The sequence below is a fragment of the Macrobrachium rosenbergii genome, chromosome 22 (genome assembly GCF_040412425.1).
Source record: "Macrobrachium rosenbergii isolate ZJJX-2024 chromosome 22, ASM4041242v1, whole genome shotgun sequence".
Lineage (NCBI taxonomy): Eukaryota > Metazoa > Arthropoda > Malacostraca > Decapoda > Palaemonidae > Macrobrachium > Macrobrachium rosenbergii.
Window position 1 is genome coordinate 25,155,810 of NC_089762.1, and position 13,906 is coordinate 25,169,715.

At 44.0% G+C, this 13,906-nt stretch overlaps 1 protein-coding gene across 1 annotated transcript in view; it reads right to left on the bottom strand.

Annotated features, from left to right (window-relative positions):
• Positions 1 to 13,037, bottom strand: part of LOC136850672 (RUS family member 1) — a 65,338-nt gene extending 52,301 nt beyond the window's left edge. Inside the window, 2 exon segments of the mRNA XM_067124452.1 lie at positions 10,838 to 10,973; positions 12,902 to 13,037. Coding sequence (XP_066980553.1) covers positions 10,838 to 10,956 — 119 coding nt within the window. The 5' untranslated portion in view covers positions 10,957 to 10,973; positions 12,902 to 13,037.
• Between the last annotated feature and the right edge of the window lie 869 nt (positions 13,038 to 13,906).

The following is a 13,906-nucleotide window of genomic DNA, read 5'->3' on the forward strand; positions in this document are numbered from 1 at the left end:
TGCGATCTGCAACTGCATCTTGCGGATCGTAGCCTTCATAGCAGCCATCTCCGATTTACTAATCCACAGGTTCGACGAAGGGTGAAGGAGCTGAAACAACTGGAGTGACAGGAGAATCTGGAAGAGTGTTAGGATCTAAATCTACCTCCTTGAAAGAGACCTACTAGCGCTTCTGGAAGAAGCCTTCCTAACTCTGTCCTTCTCCAACTTGCAAACATAAGAGTTTAACGCCTTCCATTCCAGTTCAGTGAGATTCTCACATTCAACACACGTGTTCTCAAAAGAGCATTCATTCTCCCTACACCTCGAACACACAGAATGAGGATCTCAAGCTTTGGTAGTCTCACCTTACAATCAGACCTCTACACACACACTTAAAACACCGGTGCAACACTCTGATCAGACATTCTTAAGAAAATACCAAAGCCAAAATCAAAAACAGTCCACAAAAGCGTATGCCAAGCCAAAGATCCAATACGTCACCAAAGGTCAGTCCAAAATAATCCTCAGCAAGCGAAAAATGAAAATCAAAGCAGAAGGAACCAACAACAGATGTTGCGGAACCAGCGACAGAGAAAATCTGACATGAAAACGGAATGGTTCCTATTCCCGCCACCCAGCGGCGGGTATGGTAGATCACCTGACCTACCTGTCGTGTGCCGCGAAATTTGAATTTCTGTCGGGAACGCCGGAGACTATAGCTAAGTATATATCTGACGGGTAAGTTTCATGTACAAAAAACATACGTTTTCTATGCAATGTATCCTTATAAATGTACTCATTGAATACTGAAAGCAGAATATTTACTCAAGAAGGAAGGCACCTGAAAGCATCTCATTATTATTAACATGAAATCAGGTCTGAAAAGTACTGACCTAAAATCAACATTTTGTCACCCAAGGACACAGAATCAAGTTCAGGTTATGAGTTTAAAAATAAAAACCAAAGAAATTAGTGCAAGTGAAAGAATGTAGCAAAAAAATTTATTTACAGACACTTTGTCTTCTCTCTCAGGAGACAGGTGGAGCAAAACTGCTGGTGCTATTTACAAACCTACATTGATATTTCCATAAAATCTAATTGTCATTATTCAACTCGTCATTCTTTACAAAAACCCTGAGAGGTTCCAAAAGTCTGGATATCAACTGAAGCTGCTGACCAGTCAGTAACCACACTGATTTGGTTAACCAATGGGGAGCTGAGGGAATGTATGCATATGCACCAACCCACATGAGCCACCTAATCTTCTAAAACAGTTAATGACAGCACAATGGAAAGATGAGTTTTGGATTGTGAGGAAAATGATATTTTATGATAAAATAAAGTTTTGTACATACTTACCCGGCAGATATATACTTAGCTATAGTCTCCGACGTTCCCGACAGAATTTCAAAACTCGCGGCACACGCGACAGGTAGGTCAGGTGATCAACCATACCCGCTTGGCGGGAATAGGAACCATTCCAGTTTTCTAATCAGATTTTCTCTTCCACCTGTCTCCTGAGGGAGGCTGGGCGGGCCATCAATCGTATATATCTGCCGGGTAAGTATGTACAAAACTTTATTTTATCATAAAAATATCATTTTTGTACATGCAACTTACCCGTCAGATATATACTTAGCTGAATGGCACCCTTGGAGGAGGGCAAGAGACAGAAAATAACTAAAAACGGGAAAACAACATATGTTGTAGGATAAACAAAAACCATGGTTCTTACCTGATTGGGCAGAAGACTTCATGGATACTGTCTATGAGTCTGCTTGCCTCAGGAGCTTCAGCGAGGATGTGACCTGTGACTGACAGCCCTTCTGGATCGTGCCAATGGGGATGACCCACTAACATGGCCGAGCCTATAGCGGATCGTGTCAAAGGGGCTGACCCACTTACATGACCGAGCCTACACCTGAATCGTATCAATGGGGCTATCCTCTTACATGACAGAGCTAGGTGTCCATACAAATTACAAGGAACATGACAACCAATCCCGACCACCTGACCAATCCTAACCTTGTTAGTGATAAGAATTGAAAGGGGAAGCAAAATTCCATCACCCTCTTTCAACCAACCATAAAAAACACACACCACCAAGCCTAAAAAACAACTAAATTAACTAAACTAAATAGGATTGGATTCAGCTCCCCTGTCCCAGCACCGAATCCGCAGATACGTGCGCTCTAGAGAGAAGCACTTATCATACGTTACTCTAATATCTCGTAAATAATGAGATGCAAACGTTGAATTACACTCAATAGGTTGCCTCTATAATAGACTGGAGAGACAACGTCTTGTGAAAAGCCAAGGATGTAGCAATGGCTCTCACTTCAATGTGCTTTCACTCTAAGGAGCTTAAAGTGCTCATCTTCACATGAGATATGCGCTTCCTTGATGACGTCCTTAATAAAAAGGACAGCGCATTCTTTGAGATCGCTCTTGAAGGATTCCTGACAGAGCACCAAAGACTTTCAACCGATCCTCCCAGAGATTTCTTCTTTCTAAGTAAATTTAAGGCTCCTGACAGGGCATAGAGTCCTCTCAACTCATGTCCTGTCACAGAAGAAAGACCTTTTAATTCAAAGGTTCTTGTACGGTTTAGAAGGATTCTCATTCTTTGCTAGAAAGAATGGTTTAAAGGAGCATATAGCCGAACCTTCCTTAAAACCAACTTTGCCGTCTAAGGCTTGTATTTCACTTATTCTCTTAGCTGAGGCAAGGGCAAAGAGGAAAAGTGACTTCCTGGTGAGATCCCTGAAGGAAGCTTGATGAGGAGGTTCAATTTTTTAGACATTAAGAATTTCAAAACTATGTCTAGATTCCAACTGGGAGGTTTCAAGTCATGAATTTTGACGTTTCAAAAGACCTTATAAGGTCATGAAGGTCTCTGTTTTCCGAGATATTCAGATCTCTGTGTCTGAAAACTGAAGATAACATACTCCTGTATCCCTTTAATTGTGGATACAGCGAGGTTGCAATGTTCCCTCAGGAAGATAAAGAAATCAGCAATGTTTGTCACAGAGGTACTGGAAGAGGATATCTTATTGGTCCTGCACCATCTTCTAAAGACCTCCCACTTCGACTGGTAGACGCGAAGGGTTGAGGATCTCCTGGCTCTTGCAATAGCCTTTCGCAGCTTTGTGCGAAAAACCCTTCGCTCTGACCAGACCTTCGATAGTCTGAAGGCAGTTAGACTGAGAGCGGGAGATTCTTGTGGAATCTGTTGAAGTGGGGCTGTTTGAGAAGATCGTTCCTGTGTGGGAAGCGATCTTGGAAAATCTACTATCCATTCCAGTACCTCTGTGAACCAATCTTGAGCTGGCCAAAACGGAGCTACTAGTGTCAGTCTCGCGCCTTCCGATGATGCAAACTTTCTTACCACTTCTCCCAGGATCTTGAATGGGGGAAAGGCATACCCGTCTAATCCTGTCCAATCTAGGAGAAGACTGTCTATTGCAACTGCTCTGGGGTCCGATATCGGAGAGCAGTAGTTTTCTAGCCTTGCATTCCAGTGGGTTGCAAAGAGGTCGATATTCGTCCTTCCCCACAGGTTCCACAGTCTTTCGCAGACTTCTGAATGGAGAGTCCACTCTGTGGGAAGGACCTGATCCTTCCTGCTGAGAAGGTCGGCCCTCACATTCCTCTCTCCTGTACAAATCTGGTGAGGAGTCTGATCCTCCTCTCCTGAGCCCATAACAGCAACGTTTTTGCCGTTTCGTAAAGGGAGAAGGAGTGTGTTCCTCCCTGTTTCCTTATATAAGCCAGGGCAGTAGTGTTGTCTGAGTTCACTTGGACTACTTGTCCTGCGACAAGGAACTCGAACTTGATGAGAGCCAAATGAACTGCTGATAGCTCTTTCTTGTTGATGTGCCAGTTCACCTGGTCTCCTCCCAGGTGCCTGACACTTCTTCGACCCTAGTGTTGCCCCCCATCCCGACTCCGAGGCGTCTGAGAACAACACTAGGGTAGGGCTCGGTAACTGAAGAGACATTCCTTGGCATAATTTTCGAGGGTCTAACCACCAGTTGAGATCCTCTTTTATCTTGTCCGAAATTTGGAACAAAGTTGCTAAGTCCTGAGACTTCTGGTCCCAACTCTCCTTTAGGAAAAACTGAAGAGGTCTCAGATGAAGTTTTCCCAAGGAGACGAACTGTTCCAGCGAGGAAATGGTCCCCAGCAGACTCATCCACTCCCCTCGCTGAACAATGTTTTCTCCTTAGAAAAACTGTCACCTTTTCTATGCAGCGATCTATTCTCTCTTGGGATGGAAAGGCTAGAAAATCCCGAGAATCCATCAGAATCCCCAGGTAAACAATGCTCTGCTGCGGAACAACCTGGGATTTCTGAAGGTTTACTAATAGTCCAAGGGACTGTGTCATATTTAGGGTGATCGACAAGTACTCCAGACAACTGTCCTTTGATTGAGCTCGAATCAGCCAATCGTCGAGATACATTGATATCCTCACTCCTCTAAATGAAGCCAGCGTGCCACATTCCTTAAGATGCCCGTGAACACTTGTGGGGCCGTCGAAAGACCCAAAGCACAGGGACCTGAATTGAAAAACTTTTCCCGAATCACTTAACCTCAGGAACTTTCTTGGACGAGGGGATGAATGGGAATGTGGAAGTAAGCGTCCTGCAGGTCCAGGAGACCATCCAATCCCCTGGACGAAGAGCTGCAAGAACCGAAGAGGTAGTCTCCATTTTGAATTTCGTCTTGATTACGAAGAAATTCAGGGCGCTCACATCCAGAACCTGTCTCCAACCCCCAGGATTTCGGAACCAGAAAAAGACGGTTGTAAAACCCGGGAATGGAGGTCTTGAACTGGTTCTATTGCTTCCTTTTCTAACATTTGTTCCACTGCTAGAAAAAGAGCCTGGTTCTTGATGGGATCCCTGTAGCTGGCGGATAACTCCCTGGGAGTTGATGTTAAAGGAGGACTTTCCCTGAAGGGGATAAGGTAGCCTCTTCTTAAAATGGAGAGGGACCAGTCGTCCGCCCCTCTCTGTGCCCAGACCTCGGCGAAAGCAGTCTGGCACCCACTGTCGTCTGGAGTACTTGTTTCTTCATTTGGTCCTTCTGATAGGACGAGAGGAAGACCTTCCTCTTCTCTCTGGTCTTTTGCTCCTGAAGGAGGATCTGGACGAAGGACCACCTCGAAAGGGCTCCTGAAAGGGAGCCTTCTCCTTCTTGGCGAAAGGGACGGCAGGTCTGACCCTCTTAGATGACTGGGCCAAAAGGTCCTGTGTCGCCTTTTCAGATAATCTAGAAGCGAGAAATCTCCTTCACCAAATTTTGAGGAAAAGGTGAGGAGAAAAAGGAGCAAACAGAAGAGAGGATCTCTGAAGAGGAGACACAGACTTGTGAGGAAAGAGCTGAATACTGACCTCTTCTTCAGAATAGCAGCTCCAATAAGGCAGCGACTTCCGAACCGTCCCTCACTGCTTTGTCCAAGCAAGACAAAACACTCACGAAGTCATCCAAACACAGGAATTCGGGATCCCGAGTCCTGTTGGCCAAAAGCTCCAAGAGACCAATCCATAAAGTTGAAGACCTCCACAACTCTAAAAAGACCCTTGAGGAGATGATCCATTTCACTCATTCCCAAGTCGCCTTGGCTGAAGAAAGGGAAAGTCTCCTGGAGGAGTCAACCAGATTAGAGAAATCTGCGTCAGCAGATGAGGGGAGCCCCAACCCCATAGGCTCCTTGGTCTCATACCACATTCCTGATTTTCCCAAAAGTTTCAAAGGAGGGAAAGAGAAACCGTCTTGCTTGCATCCTTCTTAGATTGCATCCACTCCCGACTCCTTTAAAGGCCTTCCTCATCGAAATCGTAGGGGCGCATCTTGACAAACGAAGAGGGTCTAGTTGACTTGGTGCTGTCCCACAAAGATCCCGGAGAAGGAGGGGCAGCATGACAAAGAGAATCTCCAAACTCCTGAATTAGAACCAGAAGCCAACCGTTTGTAATCCGAAACTCCAGCGTCCTTAGGAGAATCCTCTTCTGAAACTTCCTCCAAAGCAGCAGGCGGAGAGGAAGGCTTAAGAGAAGAAGAGCGCCTATCAGGAAAGCCAGCCTGGAAGGAGAAGCACTCCTGTCCAACGAAGAGCGCCTACCAGGAGAATGGCGCCTGACCCCGGACGGGCGCCTGTCAGGAGAGGGGTCCTGTCCACTGATGAGAGCCTTCCAGGAGAGGCCCTAAACGAGGGGCTTGGTAGGAGAGCGGCGCCTGCCGGAAGGAGGGAGGGAGCTTGGAAGGACGAAGAGCGCCTGCCCAAAGGAGAAGTACAGTGAGGCGAAGTGCGCCTGGAAGGAGAGGCGCTTCTCTCCGATGATGAGCGCCTGGAAGACAAGTGCGCCTGCTGGGGAGACTGGCGCCTGTTCGGCGAAGAGCGCCTACATGAGACGAAGAAAAAACTTGCTGGAAGAAGGAAGCTTGGCAGGAGAAGAGCGACGAGTTGAAGACGAGCTTCCTGGAACTCTTGACAGGAAGAAAGTCATCCTTCCTACGAGAAGAGGAGTCCTTAGAAAGAGATCCAACAAGCGCCGATAACTGCTCCTGGAGGCCGATCAAAATCTTCTTCGTCGATCCTTCACCCCTGATGGAGAGGAGGAGGGGATCTCTGAGCTCTCTTCCTGACAATAGGAGAATCCTCCGGGAAGCGCTCAGGGCTCGAGTCCAAACGCTCTACTCTAGGAGCCTTCCAAGATCTCTTCAAAGGGCGCGACTCCTCAGCCGAACTCCAACCACGTCTCGGAGAAGACGCAGTCAGGACGACGAAAACACTTTTTCAGGATGCCTTTTCTATGGCGATCCAAGGCAGCCTGGGATGCAACAACAGGATCTGCTGCGAAGGGACGCCTGATCGTTGGGGATGCTCTACATCCTCCCTGCGACTTTCGACATTCCTCCTCCACTGGTCCTGGGAGTTTGGAAGAGGTCTAGGCCTAGGAGCAATGCGGAGCCGATCAGACGCCCCCTCCACTACACTGGGGACACTGCACATATCACTGTCACTCTTACCTTCCTTCATCGCACGCAGTTGCGATTTCATCGAAAGAAGTTCCGCTTTCATCGCAGCCATTTCAGAGGACGAATCCACAGGTTCGATGAAGGGAGAAGGGGCTGAAACCAAAGGATTAGGAGAGTCTACTGGGTTAATTTCTAAATCGTGCTCAGCAGAGCGAGACCTACTCGAGCTTCTGGAGGAAGCCTTCCTAACTCTATCCTTTTCAAGCTTCTTCAGATAAGAAGACAAAACCTTCCATTCCTGATCAGACAATTTCTCACACTCCTTGCACCTATTGTCCAAGAACAATCATTCCCCTACACCTCATACATACAGTGTGAGGGTCTACCAGCTTTCGGCAACCTCACCTTACATTCTTGCCTAGCACACACACGGAACACAGGCGAAACATTAACGTCAGACATCTTAAAGAACAATCCAAAAGCAAATCAAAAAACAGTCCACAATAGCGTATGCCAAACCAAAGATCAATACGTCACCAAAATCAGGCCAAAATAGATCCTCAGCAAGCGAGAAAACGAAAATCAAAGCAGGAGGAACCAACAACAGATGTTGCCGGAACCAGCGACAGAGAAAATCTGATTAGAAAACTGGAATGGTTCCTATTCCCGCCACCCAGCGGCGGGTATGGTTGATCACCTGACCTACCTGTGCGTGTGCCGCGAGTTTTGAAATTCTGTCGGGAACGTCGGAGACTATAGCTAAGTATATATCTGACGGGTAAGTTGCATGTACAAAAATTACAGTACAGAAATTCTGTGAACATGTTATTTTCATGATAAAATTGTTTCATATAGCCTATATTTACCATGTAATTACATAGCTATAGTTTCAACTCACATGGCAGCTTAAATTTTAAAAATTGCTGTAGCGCTTCTATCATTTTCGGGTAGGTGACTAGCCCCACCCACTGTCAGGGAACAACATGAACAACACGGCTGAAGAGTTCAATTCGTTTGTGCCCTGATGCCCAAGAGAGGGGAGGAGGGAGGGCTCCGATTCTGTAACTACTTGGTAAGCATATATGAAACTTAATTTTATCATGAAAATAACATTTTCAAATAAGTAAATTACCAAGTAATTACATAGCTGAATCCCACATTGACAGGAGGTGGGATACATGGACATATTCTAATCCAAAACATTCAGTAATGGTAAAGATTTTGAAATAGAAAAGTTGCTAGCATTGATACAATGTTTGTTGTTTCTTGAACTGGTAAGAGAGCTACTACAGGTAGATACTGCCTCTGGTTGATGTTTATCTTAACCTGTAGTGGTATGGCGATATAGCCGTGGAGCACCTCTACTTCGGTGCGAGCTTTGCAGCAAAGGATATGTCCGACAGCCAACCAAAGCGTCTATAGATGCCCTTGCCCTGGGCAAAGTACCACAATAAAAACAACTGAAATAAAAACCACCACCCATCCACTAAAGAGTGGTAGGCACTCCAGGTACATGGTACCCCCAGGGCCCCCAAAGACTCGACACCCTATATCAAGGCGAAGAGGTAAGGATAAAAGGGATGCTTCCTATGCTTCGTCCCCCAATACCATGCCAGCCACTGACAACGGTCCCAAGGTACTGCAGTTCTCAAACACTGTTTCCACTTCTCACAAATAATGCAATGCGAAGATCAATTTACACTTCCAATACGTAGATTGTAAAATAGAAGAGATGGACAAGTTATGTCTAAAAGCTAACGAGGTAGTGACTGCTGTGATCTCATGGGCTTTAACCTTAAAAGAAGGCAAGATGTCCTCTCAAATCGAGAATGTACCTCAGTAATAAGGTCCCTTAAGAAGAATGACAATGTGTTCCTAGAAACGACAATGTGTTCTTAGAAAGGGGTCGCGAAGGATTCTTCATAGAGCACCAGAGGTTGCTTGAGGGTCCTCTGATCTTCTCGGTCCTGTCCAGGTAATACCTTAAGGCCCTGAAGGGGTACATAGATCTTACTTCCTCTTCCAGGGAAAGGATCTCCATCAAATTCTTAACAGTAAAAGAACAGGGCCATGGCTTGGATGGTACCTCGTTCTTGGCCAGGAAACCAAGAGTAAACGAGCAGACTGCATCTCCTTGCGAGAATCCTATCCTTTTATCTATGGCCTGCAGTTCACTTATACACTTGGCAGTAGCCAAAGCGACAAGGAAGAGGGTCTTTCAAGTAAGGTCCCTTAATGACGTGGAACAAACGGGCTCGAAAGGAGGGCTACAAGCCACTTCAGGGCTACATTGAGATTCCAAGCGACCAAGTTTATCTCCCTCTGTTTGGATGTGTTGAGAGACTTTATTAGGTCGCTATGATCCTGGTTCAACGACAGATCCATACCTCTGTGTCTAAAGACGGAACTCAGCATGGCCCTGTATCCTCTAATGGTAGAGGAAGACAAACCTCTAAAGGATATCAGATAGAGCAGAAAATCCAAGATCTGAGTCACAGATGTCTGAGAAGAAAAGACGTTATGTTTTCTACACCATCTGTGGAATATCATCCACTTAGCCTGGTAGGCCCTGCAAGAAGACTGATGTCTACATCTTGCAATAGCTTCTGCAGCTGGTCTTGAAAAGCCTTTCACTCTGATGAGCATCCTGACAGTCTGAAGCCTGTCAGGGCAAGAGCGGATAGTCCTTGGTGAAAACTTCCGAAGTGAAGCTGTCTGAGAAGACCTGGTCTTTGCACAAGGAGCCTTGGGAAGTCTACTAACATTCTCAGAAGGTCTGGGAACCACTCTTTCAGAGGCCAGAACGAAACTACCAGTCACTGTTACGTTGTGATGGGTCTGGAATTTGTTCAGCACTTCCCTGACCAAGCTGAAAGGCAGGAATGCATAGAGTCTAAGTCTGACCAATTCTGAAGCAAGGTGTTTGTCACCCATGCCAAAGGGTCTGACCAGGAGAACAAAACAGAGGAAGGCGATCCAAGGTCCATTCTGTGGGAAGGACCTGTTTGCGACAGCTCAGTTCATCTGCCAACACGTTCAACTTTCCTTGTATGGACCGAGTGACGATCTTGGTTCAATTCTGCTCTGCCCAAAGAAGGAGGTCCTTTGTCACTTCGCAGAGGGAGAAGGAGTGAGTCCTGCCCTGCTTCCTTATGTAGGACAGAACAGTGGTGTTGTCCAAGTGGACCACCACTGTTTTGTTGGAAGTTCACGGTCGAGAATTGTAGGCCTAAATGGATTGCCTTCAATTCTCTGACGTTGATATGGAGGTTCTTGTTTCCTGGGACCACGTCCTATCCCTTTCAAGCTTATCCAAATGGACTTTCAAAACCTTCCATTTTCTATCATCCCAGTCCTTGCACTTGTTACATGTAAGATCTTTAGTACACACTTGCCCCGTACAATTAATACAAATACAGTAGTATGAGAATGAGAATCATATGAAGCTTTCGTACGTCTTGTCTTGCAGCCTTCGCTACAATAATGAATACTGGAGGAACTAGAGTCCGACATAATACAAGGTCTCAAAAACCTAAACTAAAGCTAATAAGCTCGAAGGCTACCAAAAGTAAGAGTATTTCACAAAATCCTGGAGAAATATCAACCAACAAGTAACAAAAAGTAAAAATAAGCTGCTGCATACAACCAATGTTCAGTCAGAAGCCGGCAGAAACGAATTGAGCTCTTCAGCTGTGTTGTTCCCTGATAGTGGGCAGGGCTAGTCACCACACACAGACAATAGAACGCTACAGCGACTTTTAAAATTTAAGCTGCAGCTCAAGTCGAAACTATAGCTATGTATTACTTGGTAAGTTACTTATATGAAATCTTGTTTTCAGTACTAACGTAGAAAAGATACAGTCAACTTACCCACTCTGAGCCCTGATAACAGGTATAAATTTGTTTGCACTTTCATTGTACACATAGTTCTTTTCAGGTCCCATTGGTCCTTTCTTCTCCTGGAAGAGTAAGGGTTCATCTTCTGGCATTATGAGTTTGGGCAAATCTGAAATTAACAGCAAACAAATGTCTTTCAAATGTGTGTTAAATTTATTGAAATTAAATATGAATATTCATCAGTGTATTGCAGACAACTGAATTAGCACATAGTGCAGTACATGAAGATTACCTGGTCAATACTAAACTTTAATTGGTGCTATATCAGTGAACAATATCACAGCATGGATAAATACCTATCAAACATTGCAATGAGGTTTGCCAATCCAATTCTGGATTTCAGATATGAAAACATTTACAATAACACTTTCTGTCTTGGGATACTTGTGAATTCCATAACCATCTCAACTGTAAGGATCTTCCCAAACAGAATATTGAGGAACCTGTTGCAGAATTCTGACTAAAATTTATTTTTATTAATTACTAAAGAACAGGTAACCTAAGAGATGACTAGAACTCTAACCATTAATGTAATAAAATGAAATGCTGCTAACTTTGTAAAGGAGCTGCAATTACAGTATTCACAAATGATGGTTCAATTAAACAAAATAGTTAAACTAAGATTAACCTCTACGTAGGCCACTGTTAAATGACAAATCACAAAACATATGAGTAAAAGTGCAGAAGAGTTGTGCACTTTTTCTACTGTGGGTTGCATCCAGCTATAAGGTGGATCAAAGATACATTTCTACATGGATGCACTCTAACCTAACCTAGACTATCCTAGGTTGCTGTGCCCTAACCTGGATGGGAGGGATTCATCACCCATCCCCCCTGGATGGCCCCATGGAGTTGTCATGCATAGCAGTATGTGATGTACCTAATCCACAGTAGTACTAACCCAAGTAACAAGTTCAATGACTAAATAAATCAATTTCATAGTTTCCATCTCACCTAGCTCTGAGTACTTTAACTAGGAACCAGCCAAGACCTACGTCTGGTTGTAAAGCCATTATAGTCTGGTTGGTTTGGCATATTAGTCTGGCCTAACATTTTGCAGCAATAAACTAACCAATATGTACAAGTTAGGCCTAAACTGTCACACACCTGACCAACTTTGGTAAATTAACCTTGCCTATGCCTACTATAATAATTGGTCAGTGAGGGTTTCCTCATTAAGAGAACAATTCTTTAGTATTTAGCCTGTCTAATATGACCCCATGCTGGTATGGCAATTTTACTCAATGACTTAATATTAAATTTGCCTATTTGGTGTCACTCTTAAATGGTGACAACATACAGTGTCTGAATAACTGCAGAGAACACTGTTTACCACAAGAAAAATTACCCCAATGAAAATTTAAAACTGGAGCCTAATCGGATGCTTGACCTAACCAGAGTAGGAGTCATGCCCTGACTGGTGGGCCCCACCAGGTCCAGGCATGAGAAACCTGACCATGAAAACTGGCCTTCTTGACCTAACCAGACCTTACCTTCTACCCGTTACCTAATCTTTCCTAGAATGCCATAGCCTATCTTGACCTAACCAGACCTTACCTTCCTACCCCGACTTAACCTAGGATGTCATGCCCTGACCTGGTGGGGGGGGTTGGACACCCCTAGAATGCCATAGCCTATCTTGACCAAACCAGACCTTACCTCCCTACCCCGACTTAGCCTAGGATGTCATGCCCTAACCTGGTGGGGGGGGGGGTTGGACACCCCCAGGTAATGCTATCTCCCTACTCTGCATATTACCCTAGGGTAGGTTCGTCCCTAGTGAGTGGTAATTAGTCGAGATCATTTACTTGAATACGATGGTGGGTTCTACTACTAGGCTAAGCTTCAACCAAGTAACCTTTAGCCTACCAGAAGGATACCGGTAATGGGCCTAGTCACAAACAAATTTCAACGTCAAATTAACAATGTTAAAATTCAGGGCGGTATGTATCTACATTTTTTACCCAAAGCTGTACTACAGAGGTCTTGCTTCTCTCTAGAAACTTAACAGACACTGCTTCCACGTATGTAGATTACCTGGGTATTACCTAAGCAACGTTTCGAAGCGTCAAGGGAACAAACACCTGACAGTGTTTACGTTTGCGTTTTACTTCTTGTTTTTGTTGTTCAAGACATTAGACATTCACCCCACCTTGAAATGAGCAATTGCAATCCCGTCCCTTTTATGATTTCTATGAGGAATAAGAAAAAAAAGCTAGAAGAGAGATAAAGGTGCAAATCAATGACAGGAGAGTCAATGAGGGGACAGAAAGACATTAAAAGCGAAGATTAATGAAATAAAGACCCTGAGACAATGATTCACACCGTTGCCATAATAAAACATAGATTTACCAATGTAACGCAATATTAAACCTAAAAGCTAATTTCTGATTGAGCTTATGATTTTTATGACATGTGCTGAACTGGAGAGGGCAGTACTGATTCTTTATTAACTGAGTAAAAGACACAAAGCAAGTATGTGACCAGAACATTTAATTCGAGCTGGTTAAAGAGATGGCTCGACGACTTATGATGATGTCAAACAGGAATTTGTAGTGCAAAATAGTGTGGTGCTCATGCAAACAAAATACGTCAATATTTAGGTATAATAATTTTGCAGCTGTAGCGTATTCATGATATATCAAGTGTACTTTAGATTTCTTGCATTTTCTTGTCTACGATCTTGTGATAGTTAGGCGTGAATTACATTACGCATAAACTATTTGTGACGCACACACAAAAGGTGAATGTGTGAATAAGCATTGCATTTTATATGTGAAGATTAATAATAATAATAATAATAATAATAATAATAATAATAATAATAATAATAATAATAATAATAATAATAATAATAATAATTAATAATAATAATTTTAAAAAGTTGTGTAAGGTGAGCTATATGAGCTAAATTAACATTTATCTCTCTCAGTCACTAAGCCTTTGTCTGTCCTGTCTGTCTTAGAGACTGGGTGTATTAAGTGATTTTTTTTTCATATGAACGCCTTCTATGGCTTCATTACTCATGCTACGATGGTCGTT